Source organism: Procambarus clarkii, chromosome 28, assembly GCF_040958095.1.
Source record: "Procambarus clarkii isolate CNS0578487 chromosome 28, FALCON_Pclarkii_2.0, whole genome shotgun sequence".
NCBI classification, from domain to species: Eukaryota; Metazoa; Arthropoda; class Malacostraca; order Decapoda; family Cambaridae; genus Procambarus; species Procambarus clarkii.
The window spans coordinates 22177865-22191668 of NC_091177.1; the positions used below are offsets into that span (position 1 = coordinate 22177865).

Below are 13804 nucleotides of genomic sequence, written 5' to 3' on the forward strand. Positions count from 1 at the left end.
ACATATAAACTTATATTTGAACAGAGGATTACTTAGCTGTTTGGTGCCTCGAGGTACTCGAGATACCTCTGATAATGGTTTCTTGTGCTTACTCCACTTGTAGCCACCACCTGGCTACAGGTCACTTCCTTTTTTTAATACTCGAGCCTAATTATCAGCCATTTTCCCACTTATACACGGTTAATGAGTAGTCTTATCTATTACTACACTCATTATGCTGACTGTTGGATGTTGAGCCGTATGGAGATATATTCTAAATGACTAGCTGGTAAGTTTCAGTTGTGGCAGATATGCAGGGTCACTCTCACAATACCCTAAGCTTTAAAAAAAAGTTATGCCTCTTTTCTCTACATGTGGTTCATCATTGTTATTAGATTGGAGCTCCACCACAGCCTGGTAATTTCACGTACATGTCGGACACTTATCTCCAGTAACTGAGAAAACCTGAGAACACAGGAGTGGTATACTGTCTGCCTACACCATTATTGTTCTGTCATTTATGCTTCTAAATCAAAATCTTGAGTACAGTATATAGTATATAATTACAAATATTAAATTTTAAGTTATTATTATGATTTTCTCTTAGGTAATTAAACTACTGTAAATTTGTGTAAACTAACCCAACTTTAAATGTATAAACATTTATGAATAAAGTACTTAAAGTTGGCAAAGCATAATAGCACGCAATTCACACTACCGCATGTGGGAGGATAGTTTACTGTTTCCAACCGATGGAAGCATTTACCAGGTCTAGGGGCCAAGATTACCCATCAAGCTGAAGCCTTTAATTGTTCAAATTGGTCCTAATTGACACCTGCGGTACATTCCCATTTAAACATTTTATATTTTCATCTAAATTCATATTTTGGAGGCTGAACCTACATTGATCACACTCCAGCGTTGGAACCATTGGTTTGCTATGTCCTTACAAAATGCCCACTTTCAAATAAAAACATTTTCCTCAATTAATAGCATCTTCCCTAACTTTTTATCATCTTAGACTGTTATGTGTTGCTCATAAACATGATTATATTGAAAATTAGTTGCATTTCTTAATTTTTTTTATAAATCAATTGATATAGTTATAGACTGAAAACCTTGCAGGATCCCAAAAGGGCAAAATAAACATGGACTCTAATATTATTTAGAGTGCATGAGTTTTCGCCATGGGTTCTTAATAATTTGCCATCACTTTTATTTTCACAAGTAAATTAGTTTTATGTAAATTAGGAACCGTTTATGATTTATTTAATAAAAATGTAATTTTTTCATTTTACATTAGCATATTGATTATTTTATTTTTTATTTTCTTTTGATTAGTTAATTGTAACGTGTAACGGCAGGGTTCTATAACCAGCTTGAATTTTATTCTCACCACAGAAATGTGGATAAACACAACTTCATTGTATTTGTATGTATAAAAACTAAAAGCTAAAGTATGAATAAGGAGGTTTCTTGCAGGCATCATTTAAGGTCAATGAGTATAAAGAACAGTAAAAATATTTATACAATAAAATATTTTGAAACAATACACCAGACCCAAATCATACTGGAAATTATATTACAGGAAAATCAAAATAATTACTGGATAAAGATCATCAGAGATAATTTGTCAAGCCGCCAGCTTCCTGTCCTAGTTGAGGCCACTAAAGTGTTAGTGACCCTCATGTAAATTCACGTTACTAATTAACTACAGTGTACCAAATATAGAATATGGAATTACTATTTTACTTGAAGATATTTACAGATAGAGAGAACAAATATTTATCATAGTCTAATTTATAAGACTCCTTTAGTAATAATGGCTACAGATGTAGGGCTCGATTCATCTCTGCACATAGAAGATCAAACATGGTGTTTTCTATATTATGTTTAACATAAACACAAGAACCACGACGTAAACAGACAACGCGCAGTGTTTCTTGACCTAAAAGGAGACCAAAACTCGGCTGCTTCACATACTTGCAGAAAAGTTTAATTAAGGCACGCACTGCTTTTATGTCCTTTTCAGAGTTACTGCCTTCTAGCAAGATGTTTTTCTTGGCGATGAAAAAATCCTTCTGAACCTTTTCTAGTTTCTTGCAGATGAGCCTGTAGTTATTAGGTGATCTTCTGTGTGTGCCTCCTTGATCGTAATTCAGATTGCAATTAGGGCAAATTTTTGTGAAAGGATTGATACCTTCTCCTTCATTACATTTGGTGCACTTTAAAATGTTCAATCGTGGCATATCCATCATAATTGGCCAGTTATTTTCACAAGCTTCGCAGGTACAAGTCAAATAGAAATTAGTTATCAGGGTCAACTTCCTGGAATCTCTTCTATCTTCAGCAAAATCTACTCCAAGTGAGATGGTTAATGACTTGCCAGCAGGGATGAATTGTATTGTTCTTATAACGACAGTTTTACCATAATAAAAATCAGTACAATTTGGATTGCAGGAGTGATTCCAAAGACTTGATGCAGGGTAAACTCCCTTGCCACATACTTCCATATGATGTTCCATATTGCCACTCACATTAAACTGGAATGAAAAATATTTACTACGTCAAGGAGGAAATCTGTAAGCAAAAGCAGTAGCCTATTTAAACAAACTTAAATGTATCATATAAAATACAATGGTTATTACATTGAAAACATAGATATTTAAATAATTAGTTCGGTCAGCAAAACACGTGTCTAAGGTTGTGATAAGTGAATGCTGACAGGGCTTTAGAATATAATAATAATAGTCTAGAAGGATTACCTTGGGAATTGCAATGCAAAAACTATTGCACTTCAGGACCATCATATGATGGATGAGTGTGCTGCCTGTCAGGACGATGTCTTCGTGACTTGGAGTGAAGGGCTCACCATCACAACTAATGAAGTAGCGACCACTCAGCAACAGAAGTTTGGTTACAATAAAAGCTTCTATGCACCTGGCAAATATTTCGTGTACAGATAGCTTTTCCTTGTTGGCTGTCAGATGATACACTGATCTGTAATCTGATGCATCATAAATTCTATTTTTATTGAATCCCAAATTCTTGGGAGGCTGAGTTTTGGCCTCACATTGCAGTAGTGGTATCATCTCCTTGAGCTTTGCATGAGAGGTCTTCATCATTAATCTGTATGCTAATGCAAGATTATTTATGTCCAGTAGACGCAGGGTTAACACAACAGGACATTCTTGCCAATGGATGCTTGATAATCTCTGTTTCCGACACTCCTCGCTACAGAATATCACCTTAAAAAGAGCATACAAAATTTGAAAGAAGTACTCTAATATAGATTAAATATATTTTACAATATTACCTACAATATCAGCTCAACCCCACTGAATTTTTAACTACTTTTAAGTGAAATGTAGATGAACTGACTATGTATAAGGGAGGTCTGATATCCTATCCTAACTGGTGTGTGTAACTCTGTGATACCCAGAGAGGAGACGGTAATAATCAACAATATAATTAATTAAACAATCAATCAACAATATAATTAATTAAACAATCAATCAACAATATAATTATTTAACAATCAATTAGTCAATAATCGGTAATTAATAAACAGTCGTGCTTTGTTACAACTTGCCACAAAGTTGTTTCATCTTGTTATAAAATTTGTATGACGTGTTTGAAAGTTGTTACAACTTGTTGAATAGTTGTTTATAACTTATTGGAAGGTGTTATATCTTGTTCGAACGTTGTAGCAACGTCGTAGTTTCGTCATGTTACGGCGGTAAGTTACTATGTCAGGGTTATCTGTGAGACAGTCTGGCCATTGCTCACCACCAGCAGAATGTACAGTGTATTAGGTATCAATATGATGAACGTTTTTGATTCCGCTTCTGTCTCCAGTGTCAATGGGCAAAGTCCACCACCACCACAAGAAACTAGCCATCAGGATAAGTTATAGTTATCCTCTGACGGTTTTGAGATGGTGCACTTTGACATTAAAAGATCTTTACCACAGAATACTGCTACCACCTCATTTGCATCTAAGGTGATCTGCATCACAACCAACTTAGTGGCCCAGTCATTTCTCTCCCGCCGCTTTGCTCAATTTGGCACATCCTCCACCATTGTCGTCGTCACGGACCAAGGATGCCAGTTCAATTCCCACCAGAGGACGGACTACCTGTAATTCCTCGGCATCACCCAAAACCGGACCACACACTATCATCTGGAGTCCAGTGGCATTGTGGCAATCCATAGCATTGTGGTTCGAACAAAATTCGTCAGTGAAGAACTTGTTCTGGAGGTGTTCGAACGAAATCAGTTGTGAGTCGTGTGTAAACCGTTTTTCATTCATAAACAGGGGGTTTGGCGGGTGCATGGAATCACATTTGGGTCTTTGTTTTCTAGGACGGGCTGGACGGCTCCCAGCCCGTCCTCCAAACAAAGACCCAAAAGTTATCCCATGCACCCGCCAAATCCCCCTGTTAATGAATGAAATGGTAGTTCTCCACATTGACTTAAAGATTTGGAAAAGTTGACATTCATTCAAGTATGGCCACCTTACCTTAGAGGCAACTAGCTGCAGTTTAGTGTACCAATGTTTCTATGTTTTATGTAATTTAAACTTATGACTACTTTAACTAATCAGCATCTAGCTGAAGTCTAGCATACTAAGTCGTTACTGAGTAAGTTGCTGAGTTTCATGTGCTTTATGCTTGACCTGTCAACTTAACAGCATCTAGCTGAAGTTTGGACTGCCAATGAATACTAAGTTTCATGTAACTTATACATGCTGAATATTTAAATGAATGACCTGAGGGTCACTAACAATCTAGCAGCCTCGACGAGAACAGGAAGCTGGCAGGTTGTCTAAGGTACCCACATTTGCAGGCGATGAGTCACAATAACGTGGCTGAAGTATGATGACCAGACCACACACTAGAAATTGAAGAGACGACGACGTTTCGGTCCGTCCTGGACCATTCTCAAGTCGATTGTGATGAGGACAGGTAGGGACAGGAATTAAATAGGCAAGAGAGAGCTGAGGAGGAAAGTCAGGTGTAGGGGATAGTAGTAATGAGAACTGCAGCAGGCCTATTGGCCCATACGAGGCAGCTCCTATTATAACCACCGAAGGAGATGGTAATAGGAAAAAGAAGAGGATAGTAAGGGAGCGTAGAAGACAATGAACAGAAAAAGGGAGAAGAGAGAAAGAAAGGGAAAGAGAAAGAAAGAAATGGAAGGGGGAAAGCTTATGTTAAGTCACGTTTGTTAGAAAGATTAGAGCATTTGAGTATATACTGTGAAAGGGAAGAGTCCACAGCAACAAAGCCAGGACTCAAGTTCATGTTGGGTACATTGTTAATAAGAGCCGATTCTACAAGACGGCGTCTGTGTAGAGTAGAGGCAGGAAAGATTATTTTGGAGGAAGACCAATCAATGGGATGATTAGAATCCCTCACATGGCAGAAGAGAGCATTGTTAGTGTCTGCAGACATAACACTTCTCTTGTGTTCTTTAAGTCTGTCATTCAGTGTATGGCCAGTTTCGCCAAAGTATTGGAGAGGACAAGATGAACAGGAAATAGAGTAGACACCAGCAGCATTAGAAGCAGGAGGAGCAGTGTGAACTAGATTGCTACGAAGTGTGTTAGTTTGTCGAAAGGCGAGTTTAATGTCAAGAGGACGAAAGGTATCATTCAGTCAGGTGAAGTCACAGTGAGAGGTTGTGTTAACCGGAGCTCCTGAGTGTATCATAGCAATATGGAAGTTGTAGTTAAGGACCTGGTGACTCTAGTGGGAGCCCTGAGGACAGAGTTGGACTCTCTGCGGGAGGAGGTGCGTCAGTTTAAAGAACAACGAGAAGTAACGAAGGAGGAGACCAGTAGTAAAGGGACCTCGTCTTGGAGAGTTGTGAAAGACAGGGGCCTTAAGAAGACTTTGATAAAGCCGCCTTCAAACGCCATAGCAACTTCTAATTCATTTGACGTTTTGGAGGACGAGTGCTGTGGTGAGACTGCGGATCGCGCAAAAGGGAAAGCAACGAAGAGAAAGGAAGCGCAGGCCCCTCAGAAAGTAAAGGAAGTACCTAAGCAAACATTAGTTGTGGGAGATTCCCAGATAAGGTATTTGGATAGAGCGTTTTGTGCTAGAGATAGGGGGAACAGGTTAAGGGTTTGCTATCCCGGAGCTGGCATTGGTGATATTATAAACAACATGAATGATATTATGGCTGGTAATGGGAACAATCCCATTATTTGCATTAGCGTGGGAGGAAATGATGTTGGTCGAGTTAGGAGTGAGGAACTGATTCAGAGGTATAAAACAGCCATAGAATTAGTTAGGAGCAAGGGAGGAATCCCGATCATATGTGGCATTCTTCCAAGAAAGGGAGTGGGAAATGAATGGATATCGAGGGCACTTGGTGTCAATTGCCGGCTGGAAAGATATTGCAAATCAAATGCAATATCTTTCATAGACAACTGGGAACACTTCTATGGAAAAAATGAAATGTATGCTCGTGATGGGGTGCATCTATCGAGAGCTGGGGTTGTTGCTGTTGCGAACTCGTTGGAAGAAGTGGTTAGAGGTGTTTGTTTGGGTTTAAACTGTTAGTAGATAGAGGTATGGGAATTGATTTGGAGGAAGGAGGTAATAAAAGTATGTGTTTGTGGGAGAAAGGAATTGGCAAAATGATCAGGGAAAGAGAAGGTCCGCAAAATAACAATTCACTTAGGGTATATTACACTAACAGTAGAAGTCTAAGAAATAAAATTAACGAATTAAATGCTCTTGTCTGCACAGAAAAAATAGATATTATTGCACTTACCGAAACGTGGATGAATGTAGAAAATAGAGAACTATTAGCTGAATATCAAATATATGGATTTAAACTATTTCACTCAGATAGATATATTAGACGAGGAGGGGGAGTAGCCATATATGTTAGGGACAATTTGAAATGTAGTCTCAAAGAGGGAATCAAAACAGAGCCACACACAGAAACTATTTGGATAGAATTAAACGAAAAAGCAAATAATATTATAATAGGAGTAATATATAGGCCACCAAATTTAGACAGAATGGAAGCAAAGCACCTATGGGATGAAATATCTAGAGCATCTAGATCTAACAGTATTTATGTCATGGGTGACTTTAATTTTAGCGGAATAAACTGGTTGAACAAAACAGGGAATAGTGAAGCAGAAGATTTTCTAGAATTAATTGACGATTGCTTTCTTACGCAACACATTAAGGAACCAACACGGGAAAATAATATTTTAGATTTAGTGTTAACTAACAGGGAAACGCAAATTAATGACATCGAAATAGGGAGTGAGCTAGGGAGCAGTGATCACAAAGAAATCAGATTTAGCATAGAATGGAATAGACCAGTAGGAGAAAATTCTGTTAAAGTGCCAGATTTTCGAAAAGCTGATTTTAATAGCCTAAGAAATTTTTTGGGTCAAATTGATTGGAAAGTCTTGGGTATGGGGTGTGGGCCGGTCTTGGAGCGAGACATGAACCCAGCGATAGGTGACTTAAATGGGGATTTCGATGTGGATTCAATATATAACTTATTTAAGAATATTCTAAACAAAGCACAGGAACGTAGTATACCATACAAATTGAATAGATCGAATACAAATGACCCAAAGTGGATAACAAAGAATTTGAAGAACCTTATAGGTAAAAAGAGAGCTTGGTACAAAAGGATTAAAAATGGGGAGGTCACTTTAGAACAGGAATTCGTACAACTGGTTAGAAATGTTAAAAAAGAGATAAGGAAAGCAAAAAGAAACTATGAAGTTCGCATAGCAGGGCAAGCAAAGACAAATCCTAAAGGGTTTTTTCAGTTATATCGTACTAAGACTAGGGAAAGGATAGGTCCATTAAAAACTGAGACAGGTCAAATAACAGATAGTGATGAAGAGATGAGTAGTATTTTTAATAAATATTTTGTATCTGTATTTACTAAAGAGGAACTTAACAATATGCCTTCAGCCGAACAAGTCTATGTGGGTGGGGACGAGGACAGGTTGACGAGTTTAACAGTTACCAGGGAGGATGTTCTTAAACAAATAGTAAAACTCAAACCAAACAAAGCCCCAGGGCCGGATGAAGTGTTTGCCAGGGTGCTTAAAGAATGCAAAGAGGAGCTTTGTGACCCACTGTCAACCATATTTAATAAATCAATAGAGTCAGGCAGAGTGCCAGAGTTTTGGAAAGTTGCTAATGTGATACCAGTTTTTAAGAAAGGAGATAGATCACTTGCGTCTAACTATCGACCAATTAGCCTAACGTCTATTGTGGGAAAGTTACTCGAATCCATAATAGCAAATAAAATTCGTCTTCATCTTGAAAAACATAAATTAATAATTGAGTCGCAACATGGTTTTATAAATGGCCGTTCATGTTTAACAAATTTGTTATCTTTTTATTCTAGCATTGTTGAGGCAGTTGATAGTGGTAAGGATTGCGATGTTGTATACCTTGACTTTAGCAAAGCTTTTGATACAGTGCCACATGAAAGACTGATTAAAAAGATAGAGTCTCATGGTATTGGGGGTGCTATATTAAGCTGGATTAGGGCATGGCTATACCAAAGGAAACAGAGAGTTAGTATAAATGGAATCAAGTCAGAGTGGAAATATGTTGTAAGTGGAGTGCCTCAAGGCTCTGTCCTGGGACCTCTGTTGTTTATAATATATATAAATGATTTAGATTCAGGTTTGAGTAGCAACATTTGCAAATTTGCCGATGATACGAAAATCGGTAGGGAAATTAATTCGGAGGAGGACTCACTATCACTTCAAGTTGATCTAGATAGGGTTTTGAAATGGTCAAAGGATTGGCAGATGCAGTTTAATGCTGATAAATGTAAAGTTCTGAGGTTAGGTAAGGATGATAGAGTTACAAGATACGAGCTAGATGGTGTTGTGATTGCGAAGTCGGATTGCGAAAGGGATCTGGGAGTTATGATTAGTAAGAATTTAAAACAAAAGGATCAATGCATAAATGTTCGTAATAAGGCAAATCGGACACTTGGATTTATTAATCGCAGCGTTAGTAACAAGACACCTGGTGTGGTTCTTCAGCTATATCTTGCTCTAGTTAGGCCCCATTTAGATTATGCAGTTCAGTTTTGGTCGCCATATTATAGAATGGATATAAATTCACTTGAACGTGTCCAGCGTAGGATGACTAAGTTAATTCCCCAAATTAGAAATCTTTCATATGAAGAAAGATTAACAAAGCTTAAGTTGCATTCACTGGAAAGGCGAAGAGTTAGGGGTGACATGATAGAGGTTTACAAGTGGATGAATGGACATAACCGGGGGGATATTAATAGGGTATTAAAAGTATCAACACAGGACAGAACACGAAACAATGGGTATAAATTGGATAAGTTTAGATTTAGGAAAGACTTGGGTAAATACTGGTTCAGTAACAGGGTTGTTGATTTGTGGAACCAATTGCCGCGTAACATTGTGGAGGTGGGGTCCCTCGATTGTTTCAAGCACGGGTTGGACAAGTATATGAGTGGGATTGGGTGGTTATAGAATAGGAGCTGCCTCGTATGGGCCAACAGGCCTTCTGCAGTCGCCTTTGTTCTTATGTTCTTATGTTCTTATTGGTAAAAGTTTTGAGTTCAGATATGAAGGGAAGGCATAGTACAGTGCTACTAGTGTTGGAAGCAGGTTTAGGATGAAAGAAATTTCGTTTAGCTTGAGAGTGGGCACAGTTGATGAAATGCAAAGGATAACCAAGGCGAGAGAATGATTTGTAGATAAAGGCAATTTCAGAATCAAGAAACTGAGGGTCGCTGATGCGTAGAGCGCGGAGGAAGAGAGAGACGAGGACACTTTTCTTAACAGAAGGAGGATGGTAGGAAAAGAAGTGAATGTACATGCCACTATGCATGGGTTTACGGTAGACAGAGAAAGAGAACCCAGACACAGAGCTGTGAACATGAACATCAAGAAAAGGAAGGAGGGAATTAGATTCCCACTCAACTTTGAAATGGATAGAAGGAGCCAGATTGTTAAGAGAGGCGAGGAAAGGCTGGAAAAGATTAAGGTCATGAGGCCATAAAGCAAAAATGTCATCAACATAGCGAAGCCAGAGAGAGGGACGAGTATCAATAGAAGGAAGAAGAACAGTTTCGAAGTATTCCATGTAGAAATTAGCAAGAACAGGGGAGAGAGGGGAACCCATAGCGACACCGAAAGTTTGAGTGTAATATTTACCGTTGAAAGAGAAAGAGTTAGATTCAACACAGAGTCTAATGAGATCGAGGAAAACGTCAGTGGGAAGTGGGAGAGGAAGGAGACCCTCTGACGCCTTCTGTCTGAGGAAAGAGAGAACGTCATCGAGCGGAACATTAGTGAACAGAGAGTCGACATCAAGACTAAGCATTTTACAAGAGGGTTGCAGGCGCAGTCTTTCTATGAAGTCCTGAGAGTGACGAAGGTGGGCAGGGGAAAAAGTGCCAAGGTAAGGTGTCAGGGTTTTAGCGAGCCAGGAGGCAAGAGGATAGCTCATAGAGCCCCGTGAAGAAATGATAGGACGAAGAGGAACACCAGGTTTATGAGTCTTAGGAAGACCATAGAAATAAGGAAGAGAAGGGCAGATGACTCGAAACGTCGTCGTACCCACATTTGTTCTGATGAATTTTTCATGCTGGATTTTCAAATTTTAGCAGTGTTTTGGCATTTAAGGCTTCAGCGGGTAGGCAGTTCCAGGTGTTTATACCCCGATGGAACAAAAAGCATCTCCTGTTTTCTGCCCTACAATGTGGACTGAAGAGATTGAAACCGTTGCTCCTTGTTTTCGTTACGTCTGATCTTCTCAAGAATTATTCTGGAAAAATGTCCTCCAAATTTTTTATTATTTTAACGGTTGCGATGATATCAGGCGTATCCCGTCTAGTTTGCAGTGTTGCTAACCCTGTGGCCCTCAACCATTCTTGGTATGAGAATCGACTTAGTTCTTGAATTATTTTTGTTGCACGGTGTTGAACTTTCTCCAAAGCAGATATGTCTTTCTTTAGATTAAGTCTCCATGCTTGGATACAATAATCCAGGTTGAGAGTGCACCAGAGATGTATACAGTTTAATATCTATCTTCTATTCCTTTAAGTTAAAATTTCGCTGATTATAACTAGGGTTTAGTTACTTTTTTTTACTACATCTCCCATGTGCAAGTTTCAGTGAATGACGGATTCTGACTCCACAGTTCTTTTTTGTATTCAATCTTCTGCAAGATAATGTTGTTAATTTGGTAGTAATATAATATTAAATAATAATAATAATAATAATAATAATAATAATAATAATAATAATAATAATAATAATAACAATAATAATTCACTGTGTCAGTTGACAGGAAGCCAGAATGTATTCATTCACGGAAGACTTATACTTAGTTCCCCCCTCCCCCCTCTCCCCCAAGGCCGAACTGCTGACTCCGCCCAGAATGCAGCTCCATAACAAGCTTGTGGGGAAATCTGGCTCTAGTTTAATACTAATAAAATGTATAATTCTATGAATGCAAAATATTAATTAATTCTAAGATAGCTCGAAGGACCAGAATTCTATTCTAAATGAGAGAACAAGTGGCTTATGGATCTCAATGATTAAATGCAATAAATTATATTATTCTATTCTTATGCAATGCACTATAAAATTCTATACATTTTAGAACCGCTTCCCATGACACATTTTGGGGGGGTTTTCTATGAGGTTAGTCTACGTGATGCATATATAATAATTGTATTCATGATAGTGATAATAATATGCACACACATAGATTATATTGGATAATAAATGTAATGCAAAATACTACTGCATACTAAAGATTAAATAATATGTTATCAATATGCAATATAGTATGTATTGACTCACAACTGAGAGAGAACTATCTACAATGAAAATTAATTAAATCTCAGCTGTGACAGAGGAACGTAGTTGGAGTCCAATCTCTACAATAGTCCGGAATCAGCCCTGAGATAGTGATCCTTAGGACACGTGAGCATATGAACAGTCACACGCCTCCTCAGTTGTGTTGCATTATGCTGCAATAATTAACTTCCATAATTTCCACTCTAGTAAGCTGCATCCTCAATTTGAAGCCCAATAATGTACGGATCCTTGCTAAATTGTAAGATGTGTAAGGACCACTTCGATACACCTTGCTGGCAGTGGATCTAATATTGCGAGAGTCTCGTCCTTCCCTCTTGGGCATGCGCACATGTGCAATAGCTCCCAGTGGGGGCCCCGAGCATAAATGATTATAATTATTTGAAGTTAAATAGGGAAGGAAGTGTTTATAACGAATATTTATGTCATAAATAAATGCGTTATACGATAATATAATTTCTCGTAGTGCAAGTTGGTTAATGTAAACTGCACAAATAAAACGAGGAGCTTGGAAGTGGAAATTGTTGTAGATTATAATATTATTTACTGGAACTGCTATTTAGCTGGGTAAATGAATTCCAGTAAACTGTAGTATACTAATTAAAGTAAACCTATTAATAAATAATTATTCCTAATAAAGGAAAGTAATTGGTTGGACTCTGTTGGGTTTACAGATATGTGGAAATTATTCCTTGTGGCTGGCTGATGCAACACTGCCAGCAAATCTAAGGAAAATTACATGACGCTCCACATCCTAATGCAATGAATTCTGTGATACTAAACTACGGATTTGAAGTGTTAGTTAATTATGACACTTAGTGCAGGAAATACATCCCATTGTACTAAGGACTAGTAAATTACTATTAGATGATTATGACGCCTAATACAGGAAATGGATCCTATTGTATTAGGGATGAAAAATAATTGTTGGATATTTCCAACAAAGCTTACTAACTCTTGAATACCTACTCATTGCTAGGTGAATAAAGGCATCAGGCGAAAGAAAATGTGACCAACCATTCTTGTCCTGCCCGGGATTCGAACCCGGAATTCTCGATTGTGCGTCGAGAATGAACCCGACTGTACTACCGGGACCCGTAATGACGTGATTATGGCGTGGATTGTTATGCCCAATATACAAGGTCTTACATTTTTCGATATTAAAAAGCATTTGCCAGTCTTCCAACCAATTGTGAAGTTCTTAGATCTCTTTGTAAGGTTTCATCATAATTTTCACTTCCCACTTTAACTAAATCTCTGTCATCTGCAAATCTGATAACGTGGTTTGTAATATTTTCATCTATGTCATTGATGTATATGACAAAAAGGGTTGATCCCAAAATAGAACCCTGTGGTATCCCATTCACTAACTTTCACCCATCAGATTCATATACGTTTATGATAACCTTTGCTTTCTCTGTTTTAATAATTATTTAATCCATATGCAGGCGATGAGTTACAATAACGTGGCGGAAATATGTTGACCAGACCACACACTAGAAGGTGAAGGGACGACGACGTTTCGGTCTGTCCTGGACCATTCTCAAGTCGATTGTGCAGAGAATGGTCCAGGACGGACCGAAACGTTGTCGTCCCTTCACCTTCTAATGTGTGGTCTGGTGAACATTGTTTTTTCCATTCTAGTATCCTACAACTTATTCCATGTGCCTTTAATTTTCGTGCTAGTCTTTCATGTGGTACCTTATCTGAAGCTTTATCAATGTCCATGTACACTACATCTACTCAAAGTCTTTTGAGTTGCAATGTTACGATGTCAACACCGTTCCTGGAGTGATGAGTAGTGATTTCGGCGCCATCTGTGGACCTGCACTCCAACTCCCAGGTAATCCGTGAGACGCAGACAACGCCATCTGTTGACGGGGATGTGACGTCGGTGAAAGGCTCTTGTTTCATACCTCGGTTAACAGGTGAGGTCGATGATGATGA

The 13804-nt window shown here is 38.3% G+C and overlaps 1 protein-coding gene across 3 annotated transcripts in view; it reads right to left on the reverse strand.

The window, feature by feature from the left end:
* Positions 1-1497: 1497 nt before the first annotated feature.
* Positions 1498-13804, reverse strand: part of LOC123755056 (SET and MYND domain-containing protein 4) — an 84286-nt gene continuing 71979 nt past the window's right edge. For all 3 annotated transcript variants that reach the window (XM_045737518.2, XM_045737520.2, XM_045737519.2), the window contains 2 exons: positions 2745-3227; positions 1498-2522 (listed from right to left, as the gene is read on the reverse strand). In XM_045737518.2, the coding sequence (XP_045593474.1) occupies positions 1806-2522; positions 2745-3227 (1200 nt within the window). In that variant the 3' untranslated portion in view covers positions 1498-1805. The remainder of the gene's footprint in view (positions 2523-2744; positions 3228-13804) is intronic.